At 43.1% G+C, this 23,922-nt stretch overlaps 1 protein-coding gene across 1 annotated transcript in view; it reads left to right on the top strand.

Moving 5' to 3' along the window:
* Positions 1-23,922, top strand: part of SLC28A3 (solute carrier family 28 member 3) — a 65,930-nt gene that overhangs the window by 25,309 nt on the left and 16,699 nt on the right. The window contains exons 2-10 of the mRNA XM_055350883.2: positions 2,945-3,040; positions 6,684-6,769; positions 11,072-11,163; positions 14,020-14,209; positions 16,696-16,840; positions 18,402-18,515; positions 19,123-19,200; positions 22,145-22,225; positions 23,676-23,756. Coding sequence (XP_055206858.2) covers positions 2,945-3,040; positions 6,684-6,769; positions 11,072-11,163; positions 14,020-14,209; positions 16,696-16,840; positions 18,402-18,515; positions 19,123-19,200; positions 22,145-22,225; positions 23,676-23,756 — 963 coding nt within the window. The remainder of the gene's footprint in view (positions 1-2,944; positions 3,041-6,683; positions 6,770-11,071; positions 11,164-14,019; positions 14,210-16,695; positions 16,841-18,401; positions 18,516-19,122; positions 19,201-22,144; positions 22,226-23,675; positions 23,757-23,922) is intronic.

The raw sequence follows: 23,922 nt of genomic DNA, 5'->3' as shown, positions 1-23,922 counted from the left end.
GGCACCGGTTCTACTTTCATTTCGTTGCCAGAACCTAGTTGCAAGGGAAGCTTGGATATGTAATCTTTTTCCTAGGTGACCACGTGTCAGCTAACATTCTTTGAAAAGGGATACCACAAATAGGGGAGTCATTTTAGAAATTTCCAGTGTTCTAGAAGTTATTATATGGTTTAGAAAGTGAATGAAAGGAAGAAAATAAAAATGCCTCTGTCCATCTCTGCCTCCCTGTAATAGCCACATAGAAAGTGCAAGATCAAAGAGATGGTGGGAAACAAACCCCAGGCACAATGTACTCCTGGTTAATAGGCTGTCCTTTCAAAGGGGGCTCAATCAGGACCCTCATCTTTTAGCACACCTAACAACTAAAACTAACTAGAGAAATTAAATGTGTGAGCTGTAAACGGCCTAGACATACTCACAATGCAATTCCCTCACCTTTCTTACACATTCAACAGAGGGATAGATTTTACCATGAGAACGCAGTCGTGGTTGTAGGGCGTTAAGTGTGCAAAGGTATTTAGTAATGTGTGTTGCTAAATAAATGGAAAGAAACATTGAGCTAAGACATTATCTGGGGCCCCATATCACAGCCCCACGACTCTAATTTAAAAAGAAGAAGAAAGACAGTTGTCTTAATGGTCATTTTCCAGGTACCAGTCAATATCCACAATAACCCCACTAATTCTGTTGGAAATCCTCAAGTGGGAGATATCGTTCTTCCAGAAAATACTAAAAGGCCAAGGCGTAGACTCTGTTGGGGGCAAAATAAGACTATTACACAGTGGAGAACAAAACCACACGTGCTCTTGTTGCCACTTAAAGGAGTGCCCACTCTATCCCTCAATACACACACCTTCCACTTTCATTAACTTTAAAAACGTAGGATCCACCCGTGTTCCACCAGTAGTTTTCAGATCCTGCCACCAGGTGGCAGGAGGAATCAACGTCAAGAAGCTGAATCTCCTAATAGAATTAGAAAATGTCAGGATTCCGGAAGGATCCGCAAGAACCCCAAATCCAAACTGTGTTGTATGAATGAGGGAGTTAAGACTTGAGACAATGTGGCCTGCTCAGTAGGGACCCTAAGGACTAGCCCCTCAGTGACCTGTGTCCTTTTACTCCACCAACTCATGCTTGGTTTTATTTTTAACTTAGTATTAAGGAACATTTTAGCATCCACCAAAGTAGGAGAATAATAAAATGATTCTCCGGGTACCTGTCAGCCAACTTCAGCAATTAGCAACATTCTGTCATCTTCCCACACTATGTATATTTTTTTCTTTTCATGCTGTTTGTTTGTTTTTTGAGACTGAGTCTCGCTCTATCACCCAGGCTGGAGTGCAGAGTGGTGTGATCTCAGCTCACTGCAACCTCTGCCTCCCAGGTTCAAGCAATTCTCCTGCCTCAGCCTCCCAAGTAGTTGGGATTACAAGCACCTGCCACTACACCCAGCTAATGTTTGTATTTTTAGTAGAGACGGGGGGTTTCACCATGTTAGCCAGGATGGTCTCAATCTCCTGACCTCGTGATCCGCCCGCCTTGGCCTCCCAAAGTGCTGGGATTACAGGCGTGAGCCACCACACCCAGCCCATGCTGTATTTTTATACCAAGAACCCAAAGGTACTACATTGCTGTGCTAATGCAACATTAAAATTACTGTGGGTCATTAATTCAGAACATTGTTAGTGTCTGCTATATGCAAAGAACTGTAGGATATAAGCAACTGTAACAAAAAAGGAAGTATGGCACAATACTTTGATGCATGAATCTTGTACTGTAACTTTTTTTTCATGTTTATTCATTCTTGTGTTTCAGTAAGTAGAAAATGCAATACAACTTGGAATTGCAATATTTGCTGGATTCCTGGGGCCAGTCAGAGATCTAAGTTAAAATTAGAGTCATACACTTGGTCTTTGAAGACGCAGTCATAGTCCTTGGGCTAACAGAAGGCATTTCCTGACACCATTTATCCATTACCTCACTCTAGAAAAGGGCAAGTTGAAATGAGATGGGAGAAATATTAGATACCTCAAAAAAGATAAAAGAGACAGGAGACAGGTCCAGTGTTTGTCACTTCTGGAAACAGCAGCTGAGGGGTCCGGACAGCCCTATAAGAGCAAATCTCGTTCAGTTCCTTAAAGTAAAATCAAGACAGCCTCACACACACACAAAAAAGGGCATTTTTCTTATGATCATTACTACCAGAGATTGCTTTAAACCAAAAAAAACCCATTTCAACATTTCGTAAATCTAACATCTAAGAATAAGGCTATTCAGCCTATGGTTTACCACGTTTTAGTTCATTTTATAAGTTGAAAATCAGTGTGATGTGATAGAAAGGAGAGTGGAAACCTGCCCCTGGTCCCAGCTCTGCCTATTGGAAAGTTATCAGGCCTAGATGAGGGCAATTGTCCTCATTCCTCTCTTTCCCTGGACCACTTTTGTATCAGAACAAAACAAAGCAAAAGTCATATGTTTCTTTTCTTTACTTTCTTTTCTTTTTTTTTTTTTTCAGGTAGAGTCTTGCTCTGTCGCCCAGGCTGGAGTGCAGTGGCATGATCTCAGCTCACTGCAACCTCTGCCTCTGGGGCTCAAGCAGTTCTCCCACCTCAGCCTCCCAAGTAGCTTGGATTATAGGTGCACAACACCACGCCCAGCTAATTTTTATATTTTTAGTAGACACAGGATTTTGCCCAGGCTGTTCTCCCCTCCCACTTCGGCCTCCCATCATGCTGGGATTACAGGCACGAACCACTGTGCCCAGCCCATCATCTGTTTCTTTACAAGCCCAGGATTTGTCAGCTGTTTGTTGAATCAGATGCTTCACCTGAACACCTAATCTTTGTTTGTCTCATCCTCCAAATTCCTCTAGGTACTTTTCATGAAAGAACATCTGTCTTTTGGCTGTAACTTTTTATTTTTTCAATCTGCACTTTTTTCTTAGAATGAAGAAAACTTTCTTGAGAACGAGAACACATCAGGAAACAACTCAATAAGAAGCAGAGCTGTGCAAAGCAGGGAGCACACAAACACCAAACAGGTACAGCAAGACTGTGGTGCGTGACTCTAGTACCATGGCAACCGCTGCGCAACAGGCACCTGAGAACAGTGGGCACAGAAAGCATGGCGCCCCACTGGCACGCAGAGGAACAGATTAAGTGGTAATTAAAGCGTGTGGGGGCATAGTCGTAAAGAAAACACACACGCCCAAACAAAGAGATTTTGTTTTTATCCACCTGTCCTCAGAGTTCCCTGATGGGAAGCATCACTTCACTATTAGGAGTTCCAAGCTCCATCTCAAGGAAAAAGGCATTGGCTTAGACAAAAGCATCTGAGCTTTAACGTAAATGACAGAAACAAGAGGAACCCTCTACTATGGTCCTAAATCTGGGTCCATCATGCTCTCGCATTCCTTAGTAGCTTTATACCAGTCCTTGGGACTCTTGCTTAATTTCACTTACATGTTGAATTCTGGACAGGAGTTTAAACATGGCTTCCTGTTGCAAAAAAGGTGAACAAATTACCCATGTAGGTCACCCCTTAAAAGGTAATTCAGGGCTGGGCACGGTGGCTTATGCCTGTAATCCCAGCACTTTGGGAGGCTGAGGCGGGCGGATCACTTGAGGTCAGGAGTTCAAGACCAGCCTGGCCAACATGGTGAAACCCCATCTCTACCAAAAATACAAAAATTAGCTGGGCGTGGTGGCATGTGCCTGTAATCCCAGCTACTCGGGAGGCTGAGGCAGGAGAATCACTTGAACCCAGGAGGTAGAGGTTGCAGTGAGCCGAGATGGCACCACTGTACTCTAGCCTGGGCGACAGAGCGAGACTCTCAAAAAAAAAAAAAAAAAGGAATTTGGGGTGCCCACTAGTGTGTCATTTTGTGAGGAGTTTTCTCGTGGTAAAAGAATCACTTTTTTTAAAGTAGACAATTTGGAAAATTTATTGTAGCAAAATTTGGAAAACCAAAAAAGGCTTGTAATTCAAGAAAAAAAAGTCAGTGCCTAACATTTTGGAACACAGCCTTTTTTAATGCAAACATACACCCACATGCATATGTCATCTGTATTGGAATCATACCATGCATAGTACAGTGTTTGGTAACTGTCTATTTTGCTTAATTGATTGTAAAAAAATGTTCACTCCACTAAGTATTCTTCAACAAACAAAAAAGAAAACAATACTTATGTCCACATAAAAACCTACACATGGATGTTTAGAGCAGCTTTATTTGTAATTGCCAACACTTGGAAGAAACCAAAATGTCCTTCAGTAGGTGAATGAATAAATAAACTGTGGTACATCCAGACATGCAGTGTCTTTCAGCACTAAAAAGAAATGAACTATCAAGCCATGAAAAGACATGAAGGAGCCTTAAATGTACATTACTGGGTAAAAGAAGCCAATCTAAAATGGCTACCTATTGTGCGATCCCAACTATACGACATTCTGGAAAATGCAAAACTATGGAGACAGTAAATAGTGCTTTCAAGGCATCAGGGGGTGGTAGGGACAAATAAGAAGTGTGGTTTTTTTTGTTTTTTTGAGATGGAATCTCGCTCTGTCAGCAGGCTGGAGTGCAGTGGCACAATCTCAGCTCACTGCAGTCTCCACCTCCCGGGTTCAGGTGATTCTCCTGCCTCAGCCTCCCGTGTAGCTGGGATTACCGGCGCCCGCCACTGTGCCCAGCTAATTTTTTTTTTGTATTTTTAGTAGAGATGGGGTTTCACCATGTTGGCCAGGATGGTCTTGATCTCCTGACCTTGTGATCTGCCCACCTTGGCCTCCCAAAGTGCTGGGATTACAGGCATGAGTGACCACGCCTGGCTATAAGAAGATTTTTAGGGCCATGAAACTAGTATGCCTGATACTACAATGGTGGATACATGCCATCATACATGCGTCCAAACCCATAGAATGTACAAGACCAAGAGAGTCTCACTGTAGACTTTGGGTGATGGTGATGTGTCCATGTAGGCTCCTCAGTTGTAACAAATGTACTTCTCTGGGTTCATTTGATAGTGGGGAAGGTGAGGGTGGGTAGACAATACATGAAAAATCTCTATACTTTCAGCTCCATTTTGCTGTGAACTTAAAACTGCTCTTTTAAAAATATTTTTAAAATATTTTTTTCATAAAAACAAAAATTTAGATATTTTTCAATTATAAATGGGGATATGAAGGCTGAGGAGTAGCTACTGGATTTGATAGCAATGGGCCTTGGGTGACATTGGCAGGATGCATTCAGCAGAAGCACAATCACAGTGGGTAGAGAAGTGGGCAGGGTGTGAGGAAGTGACCTCCAAAGAGTAAACACAACTCTCTCCAACGGCCTGGCTGTGAAAGGAAAGAGCGGTGCAGATGTCCCATGATTGTGGGAGTCAAGGGAGATTTGTAGCTGTTGTTTTTAAAACATGAGAAAAGATGGAAAAATAAGAGACAACAATAGTAATGTTAGATATACCATAGATAGCAGGTAACTTGGTGTACTTTCACTGCAAGAAAATAATAATGATGACCATTTAAATCAAATATTTACCAAACATTGACTATTGGCTAAGCTGGGAATTAGATAGAAATAAATAAATAAATAAGACTCAACTCCAGCCCCTCCTCAGAAGCTGCAGCTTGGACTCAGCTGGTCTCTCTTACAATTATCCTCGCACCTTCCTTGTTCCTAGGGTCCAGCCCAGAAAATGAAGGTAATCTGAATCAGAAGAACAATGGAGTTTGGCCTCGTGGAATTATAGGATTTTTCAGAATTCTTTCATCTCAGACACACACTAATGATTTATTTCTATGATTTCTGTTAAAGAGAATCAAAGGCCACATTGGATATGACAGAAGACAAGTGCTGAGATTTGACATTATACTTCTTTGAGCACACTCAAACTGCTCCACCTCCATCTATTTCCTCCCCCACCAGCTTCTGTACCATTGGTTACAAGAGCCAGGCTTATTATTTGAGACATTATTGGAGACTGGAGACAGGTAGGAAATCCTCTGCCATCCTGGAAATAGGATGGGTCATGGACATTTGAGAGCTCAGACTGTACCTAGAAAGATTGTCCATGAAAAAATGGGCCAGAGATATCCTACACTCAATTAATTAGAGCAAGGACTAGCTGAGTAAGGGAAATAGTCCCCTTTAGCCCAACTGATAAAAGGATCCTAGTTCCCAAGGGGAGGCTTATTGGCTCTTGAAGGTGCCAAGCTAGTGTTCATATTCGCAGACCAAGCCTTGGGCTGCCGGGGAAATAAATCCAGCTTTGGTCTCTGTCATTTGGAAACCGGGGCTGGCAGAGTACTAGGGGAGATTTATGCAGCTCCTGGTATTAACTTCATTTAGTACTTGGCTGAAAACAGAGATGGGGTTGATTGATTACAAGAGAGACAGGAGCAAAAAGCACAAATATGAGCCTGTTCCCTTAAGAAAAGGAGAAAATACCAACAGCTCCTTTGGAAGGAAAGGAAGAGTTCAATATGAACCTGGCATTTTTTGTGTGAGATTATAAGCCGGGAAAAAAAATGTCTGTGCAGTAGATAATAGGAGCCGTCTTCTTGCATAATAATTTAAAAGGACCTATTGAAAGTTCTTTGCCCGAGTTCTGAGCAATGAAACCAGGGTCCATTATGCCCAGGATGCTCATTATTCCATCTCTGCTCCAATGTTTGATTTCCAGGATGAAGAACAGGTCACAGTTGAGCAGGATTCTCCAAGAAACAAAGAAGACATGGAGGATGATGATGAGGAGATGCAACAAAAAGGGTACAGTCTTTAAAACAGGGAAATAACCAAGCCTACCTCCCATTTGGTTTTATTACTTTGTTTTATCCCCATTTGATTTTTTTTTTTTTTTTTTTTTTTTTTTTTGAGATAGAGTCTCACTTTGTCACCCAGGCTGGAGTGCAGTGATGCGATCTCGGCTCATTGCAACCTCCGCCTCCCAAGTTCAAGCGATTCTCCCATTTCAGCCTCCCGAGTAGCTGGGACTACAGGCGCATGCCACCACGCCTGGCTAATTTTTGTATTTTTAGTAGAGGCTGGGTTTCACCATGTTGGCCAGGCTGGTCTCGAACTCCTGACCTCAAATGATCCACCCACCTCGACCTCCCAAAGTGTTGGGATTACAAGCGTGAGCCATGGCGCCAGGCCTCCCATTTGATTTTTAACACTTATTATAATTTATTAGAGATTGTCACCACCCATCCATCTACCCTCCCTACCCAACACCCTTTCCAGAAAAATTAATGAAGCTTTAAGATGATCAATGTGGCCAATTCAAACTGCTGATGTTCTGGGAACCCAATATGCAGATTTAAATTCAGCCAGGACAGTCTTCTAATTAAAAGTGTAAATTACCAAATAATTGCTCCGGTCCATATGAATGCAGTTAATTCATCTTCTCAATGTCAATCAATAGCAACTGATCGCTCAAAACCCAATCCACTTTAAATCCCAACAAACGATTTCTCTTACCTTGTAACAGCCTCAAAGTACTCCAAGTTCTTACAACTCCGTAAGGTAGGAGACGCAAGATTAGTATCTTTATTTTTTGCACCAGAAAAATGAACCTCAGAGAAGTGGCTTCCCCAAGTCAACTAGGAGAGGAAGAGAACTAGGTCACGATCTCAGCTTCTGATTCCTAGTCCAGGATTGTCTGCCTTATCATAACACTACAGTATTTGTCCATCTTCTATAGTCCTACTTAAATTTGACTTGCATTCCTATGTCTCTGAGGAAATTTTTCTTTTTTTTTTTTTTAGAGGCAGGGGCTTACTCTGTTGCATAGGCTGGAGTTCAGTCGTGCTAATTTTAAATCTAGAAATAGATTTTAATTTTTTTTTTTTTGAGACGGAGTCTTGCTCTGTTGCCCAGGCTGGAGTGCAGTGGCACAATCTCAGCTCACTGAAACCTCCATCTCCCAGGTTCAAGCAATTATCCTGCCTCAGCCTCCCGAGTAGCTGGGATTACAGGCATGCACCATCGTGCCTGGCTAATTTTTGCATTTTTAGTAGAGACAGGGTTTCACCATGTTGGCCAGGCTGGTCTTGAACTCCTGACCTCAGGTGGTCTGCTTGCCTCAGCCTCCCAAAGTGCCGGGATTACAGGTGTGAGCCACTATGCCCGGCCAGAAATATATTTTAATTTAAATCTATTCTGTCCAGCCTGGGCAACAGAGCAAGACCCTGTCATGAGATCTGTCAAGCTCACTGCAGCCTCGACCTCCTGGGCTTAGGTGATCCTCCCACCTCAGCCTCGCAAGTAGCTGGGACTACAGGAGGAACTTTGTTATATGTATCAGAAGATATCTCTGGAGTTGGCCAGAATTAGGGTTGGCAGCTCTTGTCACATATACATCATCCCAAATATTTACCATATCAGAAACATAGCAAAGTTTTATCCTCCATTTTACTTTATGAGTCTCTGACCCGGAGGTACTGAGAAATTCTCTTGGGTGGTCAGAGGTACTCAGGTTTCACTAATGTTAATGAGACTGAAACAGCCATCAGGAGGTTGGGAATTATTCAGCCTAGATAACCAAATGACCAAAGTGTCTACTTTTAGCTACTCTGCTTTATGCAGAAGTCAGATTGCCACAATGGACTACACACATTCCCTGCAATTAAAGAACCTGATAGAGTCAACCTACAGTATGTGAATGTACCCTATTAAATATCACCCTCTGCTGCTGCTGCTTCTTAATATATCTTCAACTGAGAATAATACATCATTAGCCTTTCCTAAATCAGACCATGAAAAAATGTCTTCACTACACTTTTATTCACCCAATATTTTCTAGAGCACTGTTTCTAACTCTCAGTATACATATTCACACACATACATAACGATGAACATTTCATGAAGTGATACCTATTGTTCTTATGTATGAATGATACACTATGATACTTTTGATACTTTTATTCTTTCTTTTGGTTTTAATTTAAATTAAATTAAATTTAATTTTTTTTTTTTTTTTTTTTTTTTTTTTTTTGAGATGGAGTCTCACTCTGCCTCCCAGGCTGGAATCCAGTGGCACAATTTTGGCTCACTGCAACCTCCACCTCCTAGATTCAAGCGATTCTCCTGCCTCAGCCTCCCGAATAGCTGGGATTACAGGCCTGTGCCACCACACCCAGCTAATTTTTGTATTTTTAGTAGAGACAGGGTTTCACCATGTTGGCCAGGCTGGTCTCAAATTCCTGACCTCAGTTGATCCACCCGCCTTGGCCTCCCAAAGTGCTGAGATTACAGGCTTGAACCACCGCGCCTGGCCTTTTTTTTTTTTTTTTTTTGGTTGAGACGGGGTGCAGTGACACAATCACAGCTCACTGCAGCCTTGACCTCTCGGGCTCAAGTGATTTTCCCATGCAGCTGGGACCACAGGTTTGTGCCATCACACCAAGCTTTTTTTTTTTTTGTAGAGACAAGGTCTCACTGTGTTTCCCAGGCTGGTCTGAAACTCCTGGGCTCAAATAATCCTCCTACTTTGGCCTCTCAAAGTGCTAGGATTACAGGCATGAGCCACCACACCTGGCCCCCTTCTATTTTAATAGTGGTTACTATGTGGGCTTCATAACCCGCTAATGGATCCCCAACTCAGAGCTGTAAAATACTGTTTCAGATAAGCAATATTTACTCCCATTTCATTCATCTATCAATCAATACATGTCTGTTGAACATCCTTAATATCCAACGTTCTACTCATAGCGCTGTATGGCTCATAGACATCTGTTCTCCAGGGTCTCCGGCCCTGGGGGACTGAGAAATTCTCTTGTGTGGTCAGAGGCACTCAGGTTTCACTAAGGTTAATGGGTTGGGAATTATTCAGCCTAGATAACCAAAAGACTGGTTATTAACCAAATAACCAATATTTCCTGCTACTGGAATGGGTCAGTAATGGGTTCATAACAAAACACAATCAAAGAAGACAGTAAGAATAAAGTTCAGAGGCATGTATCTGTCTGAGGAAATGCAAGAAGACTTTTTAGAAGTCAAAAGCTTGAGCTGTGCCCCAAAGCTTGAGAGGAAGCTGACTTGGAGGTGCAGGCGAGACTGTTGGAAGGCGGGGTAGTGGAGGCACTGGCCAAGGGGAGTGCAGGTCTCCCAGCTTGGGGCCACATCCTTTGAGGTCCTGGAGTTTGGGAATCATCTATACGGGAGGAGAAATGGTCATTTTTAGAAGTGCTATCCCGTGGCCTGGAGGGGACAATGGGGAAATGTGCAAGAAGTTCCTTCCACCCAGACTCAAGTGGGAGAAGGAGAGGCCTCCAAAGAAAGAGGCATCACACAGGAATGAGAAGATCCCCAAAGAAGGAGAGGAGAGCCATGTGGCTATGACCCTGGCCTCCCAGCTCACTCCTGGGGAACTGCTGGACACGATCCTCCTCCGAAGACATGACCCAACCTACACATTACTCACACACTACCCACCCAGCCCATAACAAAGCCCTGGATGGAAATAAAGACATTCCAACAACTCCAGAGTTTTCTGAGAAAGCTGTGACAACCCATTGGTTAATAGCCCTAACATCCAGGAAATCCGACTTTGCATTTTAAGCACACCCCATGAAGTCAATCAGTTTTGGACTAATGGGGATGGTGATGGGGGACAGAGTGCCACCAACTTGCTCAAACTTTGCCAAACCAAGAGGGATGACAGAGTTCCTCGGCTTTTTATTTTCTAACAATAAACACGTAATAACCATTGGTTAAAAGCTAACAGAGGATCTCATAGTGTGCCAGAAACACTCTCTTCCTGTGACTATTTCAGCTTTGGTTAGATATCCATCTCCCCTGCTCTGTTCCCAGGAGCATGTTGTCTGCACCTCTCTAATCCCTCAGGGCTTGGCACACTTATTCAATGATGGTGATCACTGAATGGTCATGATCATGGCTGACTCTAGTCTAAAATGAAATGAGTTTCCCATTTCTATTTTGTAAGACATACGCCTCACACATGTGTTTGTTTGCCTTCTTAGTTTACAAAGCTTAATCTAGCCTCACCATGCAGTTTATTTCATGTTTTTGGTGTTTACTTCTCCCTGCCTTTTTGCTTTTATGTTGCAGGTGTTTGGAAAGGAGGTATGACACGGTATGTGGTTTCTGTAGGAAACACAAAACCACTCTTCGGCACATCATCTGGGGCATTTTATTAGCAGGTAAATAACAAAGATGGTTAGGGATACCACTGTCTTTTTTTTTTTCAGGGATTCCCCCAAATATTAACTTTATGTGGAAAAAGATTAAACCTTTATTTTCCCTGGGACCTCACTGAATCATCGGGGGTGGTAGAGAAGTAAATCAAGAAGCCCTTTATAGGGGAAGCCTATGCAAATTGTTTCCCTACCCCATTTATGAGGCCAGAAGCTAATTTTCTTTTTCTTTGAGATGGAGTCTAGCTCTGTCTTCCAGGCTGGAGTGCAATGGCGCCATCTCAGCTCACTGCAACCTCCGCCTCCCAGGTTCAAGTGATTCTCCTGCCTCAGCCTCCTGAGTAGCTGGGATTACAGGCACCCACCACCACACCCGGCTAATTTTTGTATTTTTAGTAGAGACAGGGTTTCACTGTGTTGGCCGGGCTGGTTTCGAACTCCTGACCTCAGGTGATTTGCCCGCCTTGGCCTCCCAAAGTACTGGGATTACAAGCGTGAGCCACTGTGCCGGGCCCAGCAGCTAATTTTTGGACTCACTTACTCTCCTCATTCTTATAGCCTTTGTTATTGTCAGGTGGATTTGAGGAGGTGTGTTGGTTTACACAAATCCAGAAAACACAAGTGATTAATGCTTTATATGAATACAACATGAGTAGCCTAGGGCCATCTAGCCCACTCACTTGCCTGAAGGCAGGACAAGAATGTCTCCTGTTTTTACTCCCTCCAAAACAAAGAGCTCCTTGGCTCACTTTATTTGTTTTTTGTTTTGGTTTGTTTTTGTTTTTGTTTTGTTGTACTTTTATTTTTTGTTTTTCTTGAAGCTGAGCACACTGAACTTGGCCCATTTTAAAGAACACTCCTGTCTATAAAACGTAAGCACCCTGATCCAAACCCACAGACATTAATCCCAGGCTGCTGCACAGCCAAGGTCAGCAGTTTTGCTGGTGCTCAGACAGTTGGAATAGGGAACAGTAGGGTTGGTGAGCTTTCTGAGTACTGGGCCAGATAGTATTTTAGGCTTTTCAGTATTTCAGACATAAGGTCAAAACCATGCCATTCTGCCACTGTAGTAACAAAGCAACCATAAACAATACATAAGTAGACAGACATGGCTGTATTCCAAAACAACTTTATTTCTAGAACACACATACAAACTGTCAACTGAAGAATCAATCACGAGGTTCAAACATTTGGAAAGGAAAGTCATAAAGGGTTGCAGCCTGCAAGGTGGCCATTCTGACAAGCTGGGAAGCATAGTCTCCAACAGAAGCCAGAAACAAGTACTTTGAGGGAGGGAAGAATAAGACAGGAATTTATGCTGAAAGGATTGGCTAAGCATAAATATTCAATAAGTTATAGGGGGAGTCATGAATATTTATGAAAGGAGACACATGCACATGCACAATTGAGATTTGTGCCTCTTTATGGAGCATGTGTATTAAAAAATAGCAGTGTTACCATGACCTGAGGGTGGAGTTTTCAGCCCTGTGAAGTCAAAAGGTAAAGCAAAGAACACAAAAACCCTCACTGTGCATCCTCCAAGACTGGCCAGAACCACTCCATAGTCAGCGGTCTCATATCAAGAGGAAATGCCTTGTAAAACTGGTGAGCTGTCATGTCAAAATTCTAAAGAGGCCGGGCACGGTGGCTAACGCCTATAATCCCAGCACTTTTGGAGGCCGAGGTGGGTGGATCACCTGAGGTCAAGAGTTCAAAACCAGCCTAACCAACATGGTGAAACCCCATCTCTACTAAAAATACAAAATTAACCGGGCGTGGTGGCACATGCCTGTAATCCCAGGTACTCAGGAGGCTGAGGCAGGAGAATCACTTGAACCTGGGAGGTGGAGGTTGCAGTGAGCCGAGATCGCACCATTGCACTCTATCCTGGGCAACAAGAGCAAAACTCCGTATCAAACAAACAAAAACTCTAAAGAGGGAGAGGGAGTTTGGTCACCACCTCAGATGATTGGCTAAAGGCGATAGAGAAATGAGTCTTCCATTTCTTGTTTTCCAGAGCTAGTTTCTGCTGACTCCTTAGGAAGGAATTCTGGTTAAAGGTTAATAAGGAAGGGGCATACTGAGGCACGTCTGACCTCCCATCCTGTCATGGTTGGGAACTCAGTTTTTAAGGTTTTCTGGGATCCCCTTGGCCAAGACAGGCTCGGTTCAGTTGGTTGGGTGACTTAGGACTTTATTTTTATTTCTCAAAACACACAAATATAAATGTTCTTGCCACCTGCAAAAACAAGTGGCAGGCCAGATTTAACCTGCAGAACATCTTTGCAGACCTTTAAGAATAGGAAACCTTATTCTTATCCTAGAATCTGCTCTTCAAAAGCAGCCACCTTGGTAATTGCCCCTACCTCTTTTCCTTAGAGACTCTGTGTCACTTAGAGAAGTAGTCTGTTGTTGGTAGGTCTATTCCTTCACTCAAATTTAGGCCAAATCTGAACTGCAAGCCCCAAGAATCAGTACCTCTTTGCCAGTCGTCACTTCAACACTCGGCCTTTCTCTGATAGTAGCTCACCTGCCGAGACTGAATGCCAGTGGTAAAAATGGCCAGTACTTAGAGGCCCAATGATTGAGCATCAAGATTCAAGAACTCAGAAGGTCCTGTAAGAATAAAAATACCTAGCACCCTGTCCTCCTAGCATTCATGGTGGTAATTTTTGAGACTTGCTTTGAAAAATATCAAAAGACCCCATCAAAGAGGCCAGTAGCCATATCAAGAGCACTTCTGCATTCAGTGATATTTAATGATATCAAACCTCCCCTCACCTGCGCCAGAACAAGGCTGGAGCCTGGAGGCGTGTCCCAGTGGTTAGTGATGTTCAGTGTCTGTTTTTGCTTCCTGGACAGGTTATCTGGTTATGGTGATTTCGGCCTGTGTGCTGAATTTTCACAGAGCCCTTCCTCTTTTTGTGATCACTGTGGCTGCCATCTTCTTTGTTGTCTGGGATCACCTGATGGCCAAATACGAACATCGAATTGATGAGATGCTGTCTCCTGGCAGAAGGCTTCTAAACAGCCATTGGTTCTGGCTGAAGTGGTAAATGCAATTGGTTCTCTTATTTCAGTTAAGAGAGATAGTAGTCTTTTCCAACACCGTTTCAAAAATTTGTTCTGAAATTGCTTCCTCATTTATGGGATATGGAAGCTAGAAACACCCTAGGAAGTAATCTGTTACAATGTCTTCATTTTACAAACAGGAAATCAAAGCCTAGATGAGGCAATGACTCATTTGAAATGTATCCAAATGTCCTCACAAACTGCCTTAATGTCAAGTGTATTAAATGATAAAATATTGTCCAAAAGATGTTGAGCATATTACGTTCCATGTGCTGTATTAGGAAGAGACACCTCCATGCCTACGTATTAGGAAGTAGTTAGAAATATAGGATAGAGTGAAAGTTTTGTCATAGCAGGATGGCTTTCACTCTCCCTCTGACCTGTCAGTGGGAGGGCACCATGATCAATCAGTAATGTCTGTCCTGGCACAAGATAGGGAACAACACAAATGCCATCTAATCTCAGTACCTGTAAATAAAGAATTGGGTTATAAGTACAAACTGATGGAGATTGCTGATGATGTGTCTGTAAAGAGCTTTTATTTTTACCAACTTTTTTTCTTATACAAGTTGTACCCATTCTCTTTACAATTTATTTACAAAATGAGGATCATAGAACATGGGAGGCTGAGCACTTTTTTTCATGACCCATGGGGCTATGGTCAAAATAAAACTTAATTTTTTTCATTCATCCTTCTTCCAATTTTATTCAATGGGAGATATCTACCCTATATTTTATAAAACTGCCAAAAGCCCATGACCCTTCTGAACACTCTTAGTAATAGTCCAATGTTCACAGCCTCTTCTTTTTCTTTTTCTTTTTTTTTTTTTTTTTTTTGAGACAGAGTCTTGCTCTGTCACCCAGACTGGAGTGCAGTGGCACCATCTTGGCTCACTGCAACCTCCGCCTCCTGGGTTCAAATGATTCTCGTGCCTCAGCCTCCCAAATAGCTCAGCCTCCCATGTGCCGCCATACCCAGCTAATTTTTTTGTGTTTTTAGTAGAGATGGGTGTTTCACCATATTGCTCAGGCTGGTCTTGAACTCCTGGCCTCCAGTGATCCTCCTGCCTCAGCCTCCCAAAGTGCTGGGATTATAGGTGTCAGTCACTGTGCCCAGCCTATTTTTTAAATTTTTAATTGTTGTGGGTACGTCGTAGGTGTATATATATTTACGGGGTATATGAGATATTTTGATACAGGCATCATGGACATTTTTTAACATCAGAATATGCTGTCCCCTACAGTAATGAGAACTGTGAACATGACCCAGTGCCCTAGTTTTCCTCCCTAGCCTGGGCCTGAGTGTCCCCTTTCTCCTTGTTACTTGCTCCCCTGCCAGCCTCAAAGCCAGGATCAGCCTGGCTACCTGCTATGGATATGAAGCTGGCCTTCTTGGGAGGAAGGGCCTGTGAAGTGTTAGAGAGACCCTTTCCCATAGGACCCTGTGTCCTGCAGCAACTGCTCAGAGCTTTTCCTTCAGCCTCTCTCTGAGGGACCTCCTCTCCCTTCAGGTGACCCCCTGAGCAGGACCCAAGACCAGTTCTCTCCCTCAAGACTAACGTGGGATCTACCAGGAAAATTCACACATCCTTGGCCTATTAAACTGGGCTTGTGCAATCCCAACACCGCAGGCTTTCTGGCTCTGCTGTGCAAGCCGTGAGTCCTGAGTCAGACTTGTCATGCTTGCTGGGCTCCCCAGAGGAGCCAGAACTTGCTCTAACGTCTGATCTCCCTCTCGGCAGCTGGTGAGGTCACCCAAGGGCAGATAACATATTCCAAGTTCTTCCTTAAATGGAAGCAGGTAACACCTCACCCATCCCCCAAAACAAAGGTGAAGAATCCCAGTAGCTCTCTTAAAGAAATCACCAGACATTCCTCTCCAAACATGCTTTCTCCTCTCTGGCCCCTTTATGCATCCTTGAACAGGTGAAGGGCCCAAGAGTTGTAGAGTAAGGACACCCAGTACTTAATTTTTTAGCTATTTGCCTTGATAGCCACAACCAAAAAGATCTGTTGCAGTTTCTAAAAGCACAACCTACTGGTGCCAGAGTATGTTCATCTTGTTTCTATGTTTCTTTGTTAATTTAAGCCTGATGGCTGGGAGTGGTGGCTCACACCTGTAATCCCAGCACTTTGGGAGGCTGAGGCGGGCAGATCACCTGAGCTCAGGAGTTCAAGACCAGCCTGGCCAACATAGTGAAACCCCATCTCTACTAAAAATACAAAAATTAGCCGGGGGTGGTGGCAGATGCCTATAATCCCAGCTACTGGGGAGGCTGAGGCAGGAGAATTGCTTGAACCCGGGAAGTGGAGGTTGCAGTGAGCCGAGATCGCTCCGTTCTACTCCAGCCTGGGCAACAGAGCAAGACTCCATCTCTCAAAAAAAAAAAAAAAAAATTAAGCCTGATTATGATTCTCAAGTTAGCACAACAAATGATGCCAATGCCTCCTTTCCCCTTCTCTTAGGGTGATCTGGAGCTCCCTGGTCCTAGCAGTTATTTTCTGGTTGGCCTTTGACACTGCCAAATTGGGTCAACAGCAGCTGGTGTCCTTTGGTGGGCTCATAATGTACATTGTCCTGTTATTTCTCTTTTCCAAGTACCCAACCAGAGTAAGTATCCAGTTGATCTTTTAGGTTCTTTTTTCTTTTTCTCCCCATGTGTAAATTGCTCAAAATAGTGATTGTGAGAGAATTTAACTATTGTTCAGTACTTTTCTTACCTTGATGGGATTATTTAACGTGACCAGGGTGCCCTATCTTCCTGAACTTTCATGGTACTGTTTGTTACTATTTCATGCTCCATTCTCAGTAATTTTCCAGTTACATAACCAGTGAGACGTCCTCTCCCTGTCAAGTCTAATTTCTTCTCGCATACCCTCCATCAAACACACAGAGAAAACTCATCCATTTTGATCCAGATTTCCCCAGACCAGTAAAAAATCTAATATTCCTCCATTGGATCCTGCAGTTCATCGAAGTCCCATGCAGTATGGGCATTTATACTCCAAAAATTCGTCCTTATACAATTTTCTTTTTAATATTGAACTCAACTCTTATCCTAGTTCTGTCCACTGGTAACCCGTGAAATGGGCAAGAATTCTGAGACATCAAATCTCTCATATGTAACTCAAGATGGCAAACTCTGGAAGACTTTACCATTAAAAGCTTGACCCAAGGAAAAAAACACAAATCAGAGACCAAGTTCAGCTAATATGATCCAAGTTCTTTGCCCTGCTGAGGGGAACATCTCCATTGTCTATGCCTCCGATGCCATAGTTCTTTTGAAGCCACTCAGCCCTGCACCACAGATGAAAGCAAATGATCGTCCATTCCTGCTGCACATCCTGGGTCTGCATTAGAGTTTATTGGTCTCTTTTACAGTGAAATGAGAGCCTCTTGACAGGGCAATATTTTACTTAATTCACTTACAGGTTGTCAGATCAACAAACCTTGGACGCACAGAGAAATCATGTTCTGCCTTCCCATTTTCCAGATAGGGGAAATAATTACATGTATCCAGTACTTACAGCTTGACTAGGATGGCCAGATTCTGCCTTCTTTAATGGCCCTTCTTAGACTACTGTTTCTATCCAAGTAATTTATCAGGACATAATGGTTACTTAAATACTTTCCTGGACTGAAGACTTGAAACTCAGTTTTAGGGAGAAGGAATGCAATGCTGAGTTTGTTTTTGTTTTTTACTTGAGATGGAGTCTCGCTCTGTTGCCCAGGCTGGAGTGAAGTGGTACGATCTCAGCTCACTGCAATCCTTGCCTCCTATGTTCAAGCGACTCTCCTGCCTCAGCCTCCCGAGTAGCTGGGATTACAGGCATGCACCACCACGCCTGGCTTCTTTTTGTATTTTTAGTAGAGATGGGGTTTTGCCATGGTGGCCAGGCTGGTCTCAAACTCCTGAGCTCAGGTGATCTGCCCATTTTGGCCTCCCAAAGTGCTAGGATTACAGGCATGAGCCACTGCGCCTGGCCTGAGTTTTTTAAGTTATGGTTCTATCAAAGGGTTCTCTGCTTATGACAGCTGTAGCCTCCCAAAGAAGGTGGGTGACAGGCCACATCTGATAGTGTGTTCAAGGAAATAGTGATCCGTTAGACATTCATGCCACGGCCTGCATTAATTTTCCTACTAAGATATATCACTTGATCTTTCTGTATAGGTTTACTGGAGACCTGTCTTATGGGGAATCGGGCTACAGTTTCTTCTTGGGCTCTTGATTCTAAGGACTGACCCTGGATTTATAGCTTTTGATTGGTTGGGCAGACAAGTTCAGGTAAGTTTGGTTCAAAAGAACACCTTGCTTTTATGGTGCTTTTAACATTGGAGGTAATCCTCAAGACGTGTCAGAAATGGGTTTATCTGTCTGCATGAGTTGTCTCAAATTTTAATTCTGCATCATGGGTTAGACAAATAGTTTTGCTTATGTTGAATATGTTAGTCTGTCTGGTTTGTTAACACTACTGCTGTTCTGTACCTATGTCATCGTTCCCTAATCCATTGCCCACATCCTCCTCCCCAGGAACTATCATACTTCTTAGATGTTTCCACAGACAGAGAAACAGGCTTCCTTTGCATCCAGTGCTAACTAATGCCACCTACAAGCCATGTATGGCTCCCAACACATTGCCACAGTTGGCTCATTCTGTAGCATTCTGGAGTCAGACTGAATGTCAGAAATGTCAGGAAATTTGTATCCAGGAATATTTCAAAACTATGCTTCTACACCATTCATTGGAGGGGGCAAAGCTGAGAACATTAACTTTCCAAGTCTATCCAACACATTTGCTGGGTCCATCCTCTGAGAGCCTAGCATTCCTGTGCACTGTCTAATTTCCAGTCATGTGGTTGGAATGAAATCTCTTTTTCTTTCTTTAACTCAGACTTTTCTGGAGTACACAGATGCTGGTGCTTCATTTGTCTTTGGTGAGAAATACAAAGACCACTTCTTTGCATTTAAGGTAAAGTCAAACCTTTTTTCTGTGTAGTCGCTGCTATTTCAGTGGCTTCTGTCTTTGTAGATGTTCAGATAGAACTTAACTGACCAAAAACCAGGTATATACCTACTGGGCTGGTCAGAGGTGTGCAATACATCACTGCTCTTTTCCATTGACAATGTTATCTGAAGTTAGTGGACTGCATGCATTTTACCTTGTTACTATGGAGTTAAGGGAAACATCTAGAGGAAGTCAGAACTATTCAAATACTAGGGAATGGGGCTTGTAGCTTTATCTGAGATACTTAGGAAAAATCAAAAGGGTAATAGCACCTTGGGCCTTCAGGGAAAAGAATATTATGTTCCCAGCAACAAGTAGGCATGTGGCAGTGAATGGCTGATGGGTCCAGGATCAGTGACAGCTCTGTATTCGAAAGCCCCTCAGTCCCAGTCCTTGGGGCAGCCGGTCAACCACATCAACCTCTGTTTTAGAGCCATCCCCGTGCTAAACGTTTCTCATCTCTCCTTCAGCATAGCCTTTGCCTAGGCAGGACTAGAGGATAGGCCTTCTCCTAACTAAAGAAGGAACATTATTTTACAGGGGAAAGGCAGCTTGGCCCCATGGCTGGCCACAGTCAGTTCCTTCTTGAGGCTCCCACATGCCCCAGGAAGCCCATCCTCCTCTGGGAAGTCCCTACAAACACTTGTCAATGAGTCAGAAACATGCATTCGGGTTTTCCTTCAGCTTTCTTTTTTTGTGGTGTGTTGTTATTCATACACTTCTAAATTGTTTTCTCACTTAGAGACTCCAAATTTACCTCCAAATTACCCCAGCTTCAGTTAGGCCAACTTTTAGGCTGAAAAAAGATTCAGCCTAAAACGTTAAACCAGCAGTTTAGGGGCAGGCTGGAGAGGAGAACCTCTGCTGTTTGTAAGAAGCCTGCAGTTTATACAGCATTTCACTTAGCACCCTCCCCCAGCAACCTCTACCTGGCAGTTTAGCTGGTTTGATGTTTTAGGGCTGAGATAACTCAGCCATCTCTGAAAGGCCAAATGTTTATAGAGTGAGATAGAAATATACTCATATCATGAAACGAATTCAGAATTGGAAAAAATAAAGTCATAAAGAAGGAATAACTTGCTACCCAGACTATACAGGTGTTTTCAGGCCTTCCCCCTCCCCTCTTCCAGGGCAGTGGCCCCTATTCTTTCCTGCCAATGCAGAATCCTCTGCTAACATTCCAGAGATGAGCCTCTTTAACTCCCTCAAGCTTTCAGGAAGGCACTGCCTACCCATTAAAGCCAATAAAAGGCTCATCGTGAGTGAGCTCTGAATACTGGCACAAAATGTCTTTTAATATATATTATTAATGGATTTTTTTCTAAATTAGATCCTGTACAAATTGTCCTCGGTCATTCTGTGCCTCTGGTAGCAGCTTTCTCTGGCCAGTTAGCCGGGGAACAGTAGGGAGGGGGTACAGTAGGATGAGGCTGAGGAGGGACCCAGCCCACAGCTCTTTGTGGTCTATGCAGGGTAGAAACTGCTCTCTGTGGAAACATTGGCTACACTGAAGGCACCCAAAGAGCATCAGGAAAATAGGATCTAGGAAAATGCAATGGTTTTTTGTTTGTTTGTTTTGTTTGTTTGTTTGTTTGTTTTTGTGAGATGGACTCTTGCCCTGCCATCCAGGCTGGAGTGCAATGGCACAATCTCGGCTCTGCAACTTCCGCCTCCCAGGTTCAAGCAATCCTCCTGCCTCAGTCTCCCCAGTAGTTGGGATTACATGCGTGTGCCACCACGCCTGGCTAATTTTTGTATTTTTAGTAGAGACAGGGTTTCGCCATGTTGGCCAGGCTGGTCTCAAACTCCTGACCTCAGGTGATCCGCCCGCCTTGGCATCCCAAAGTGCTGGGATTACAGGTGTGAGCCACCGAGCCCGGCTGGAAAATACAATGGCCTTTAACACAGAACTAAAGTAGCTTCCAAAATGCAGTCACTTTTTAGTAATTTGAAAATCTATAGGTAAAATCACTATTATTTTAAAAGCTAGAAGAATGAATGTTTACTGCATAAGGTCATGACAGATCCCTATTGACTTCAGTAGGGGGGGCACCATGTTTGAGCGGCCAAAGAAAAGACCTGGAGCCAGCAAATGAGACATAGGGTTTATTGAGGGGACTCACATGCAGGGCAGTCCAGTGGCAGCAGGCTAGAGAGGAGAACCGCTACTGTTTGTAAAAGGCAGGCAGTTTATACAGCATTCTCACTTAGTAACCTCCCCCAGCAACCTCCACCTCCCAACCTTCATTTAACCCAAAACAAAGGGCCTGGATCCCCCATATGGCCTGCTTTCCACGGAATGGGCCAAGGGTTCAGATGTTCCTTATAGATAAGGAATGAATCTTTGGATTGGCCGCTCCCAGGTTCCTTAGTTTGGAACTCCAAACACACACACTTAGACCACAGGGTCATTCTCAGGACATGCTGAAGTTATTGCTGTCAGGTGTGTCTGCCATCCAGTAGGAGGCACTATGTGTCAGCACCTACCATGCCTTACCTGATCTCTACAGCTACTCAGAATAAGGCTCTGAGGTTGCTCACAATTTATCTCAACTTAGGTTACTCTGCTAACTAGTGGTGAAGCCCATGTCTTTTTAGCATCAAGACAAGAATATTTTCTGACAGCCTTCAGTGTATTGATCTAGGTATTACAAATCCCCCCAAACTTCATTCCTTCTTTGAGCAAAAAAAGCTCACCATAGAAGAGAGGGGAAAAAAGTCAAAGTCCTGTGACAAATTAGAATAAAAGACTGTAGATAGGGAAGCTGCCTGATTAAAGTTCAAGAGGAGTTTCCCATATTTTTATGATGTTTCAGAGGGAGAAAAGGAGACAGAGAGGAGGCCTGATATAAAACCTGCTGGTGCAGCTGGACCCATCATTAATCCATGTTTGTTTCTGTCCCCACAGGTCCTGCCGATCGTGGTTTTCTTCAGCACTGTGATGTCCATGCTGTACTACCTGGGACTGATGCAGTGGATTATTAGAAAGGTACTGGGGCTGGGAGGGACTGGGTTATAGGTGTAGAGCTGATTATCTCAGGCACGAAGTCCTCAAGGCCTTTTATGCAGGTATTTACGAAGTGCCTTTCTCTTCCTACCATTATCCACCATCACCACCTAAGTGATTAGATTCAAAACCCCCAATCCTAAATGTGTCCATGGAGGGAATTTCATCTCAGGAGCTTCTAATAGGGTTTTGATTTGCAAAGCACTGGATATCTTCATGAAACTATAGCAGTTACTTCTTTGGCCGAGGAATTGAGGTTAGATACTGCTGGGGGAAATGATGTTATTCCTTCATCTTGGTTATCCACCCTGTGCTTATCTTTTTTTCTTTTTTAAGCTACTCCTTAATTATATGCTACCTTGCTTAAGGAGGTTACAAAAGTAGACACTTCTGGTTTTGGAGGTGCTAGAGAAATTGAAGCAAAAAGGAGAAACAGCTTTTCACTCCTGAGGGAGTTTCATAAGCATGAGCGTGCATGCATACACACACACATACACACACACAGCTGAAGAGTTCATGTCCTTCCTGCTACCCTAGCCTCAATGAGTCCTATGTTCATGCGTTAGATCAGAGGACAAGGAGCTCCGTCAGCTAATTTGGATGCACCACACACGAGCACAGAGCAGTGCAGGCAGTGCTTGGGGCACAGCCACAGCCCTCCTTGATCCCAATAAATAAATCAATCAAAATGTACAAAAAGAAAGAGAAGAGAGAGAGGGAACCAGAATACAGGTAGTAGCAGAGTTCAGAATGACAGCAAGAACTCCACGGCCCATAATTTCCTGTTTAAACCCCAAAACACTCAGAATTGTTATGCTCTCGTCTAAACTAAAAAGCAAGGAGAGAGAATACAACAGGAAGTCCTCATCCACCATCTCTAGTTGAAAGGCCAGTACAAAAGTGGAACCAAAAACCACGTTCATTTCAATTAAGTAAAAAAGACCAAACCTCAAATACATCCTGCTACATATGGGTGACCTTTGACAAAACAACTAAACTGTTCTGTGCTTTGGTTTCCTCTTTAATAAAATGAGTATAATTATATAGGACCTCTCTCAAAGAGTTATTGTAAGAATTAATTGCATTTTCTGGACTGTCAAGGGCTTAACACAGTGCCTGGAATGCAGTAAAGCCTTCTATAAGCATGTTAGCAATTGTCATTTATTACTTGTATACAATAGACCTATAGAAATTGATTTGTATAATGTTCAAAGTATACGCAATGACTCAGACTTACTACTCCAATAAGAGGATTTGCTTGGCCTGCTCTAGGGGCTCAATAAGTTAAACTTACCTTTAGCTCCATCATTAGCTTGCTGACAAATGTTGAAGCCCTCAATATTTTACTCCAGTTTAAGGATTTTAATCCCTACTTTGAAGTTTTGGGTATACAAAAAGTTCTTTGCTGACTTTGTCCCTTTCTTCCTTTTAGGTTGGATGGATCATGCTAGTTACTATGGGATCATCTCCTATTGAATCTGTAGTTGCTTCTGGCAATATATTTGTTGGACAAGTAAGTTGTAATGTCAACAAAACAAAACATCTGTTGAAATGGATCGTCTCTTTCCAAAAAGCCAAATAAGAAAATAACACAATGTTCTTTTAGTGTAGAGAAAATGGTGTCAAAATAAGAAACCCCCAGTATTGGCAATGTCCAGATTCCAGAGGGAGAAGAGAGA

Source organism: Gorilla gorilla, chromosome 13 (genome assembly GCF_029281585.2).
Source record: "Gorilla gorilla gorilla isolate KB3781 chromosome 13, NHGRI_mGorGor1-v2.1_pri, whole genome shotgun sequence".
NCBI classification, from domain to species: Eukaryota; Metazoa; Chordata; class Mammalia; order Primates; family Hominidae; genus Gorilla; species Gorilla gorilla.
This window is presented reverse-complemented; position numbering and strand designations above follow the sequence as displayed.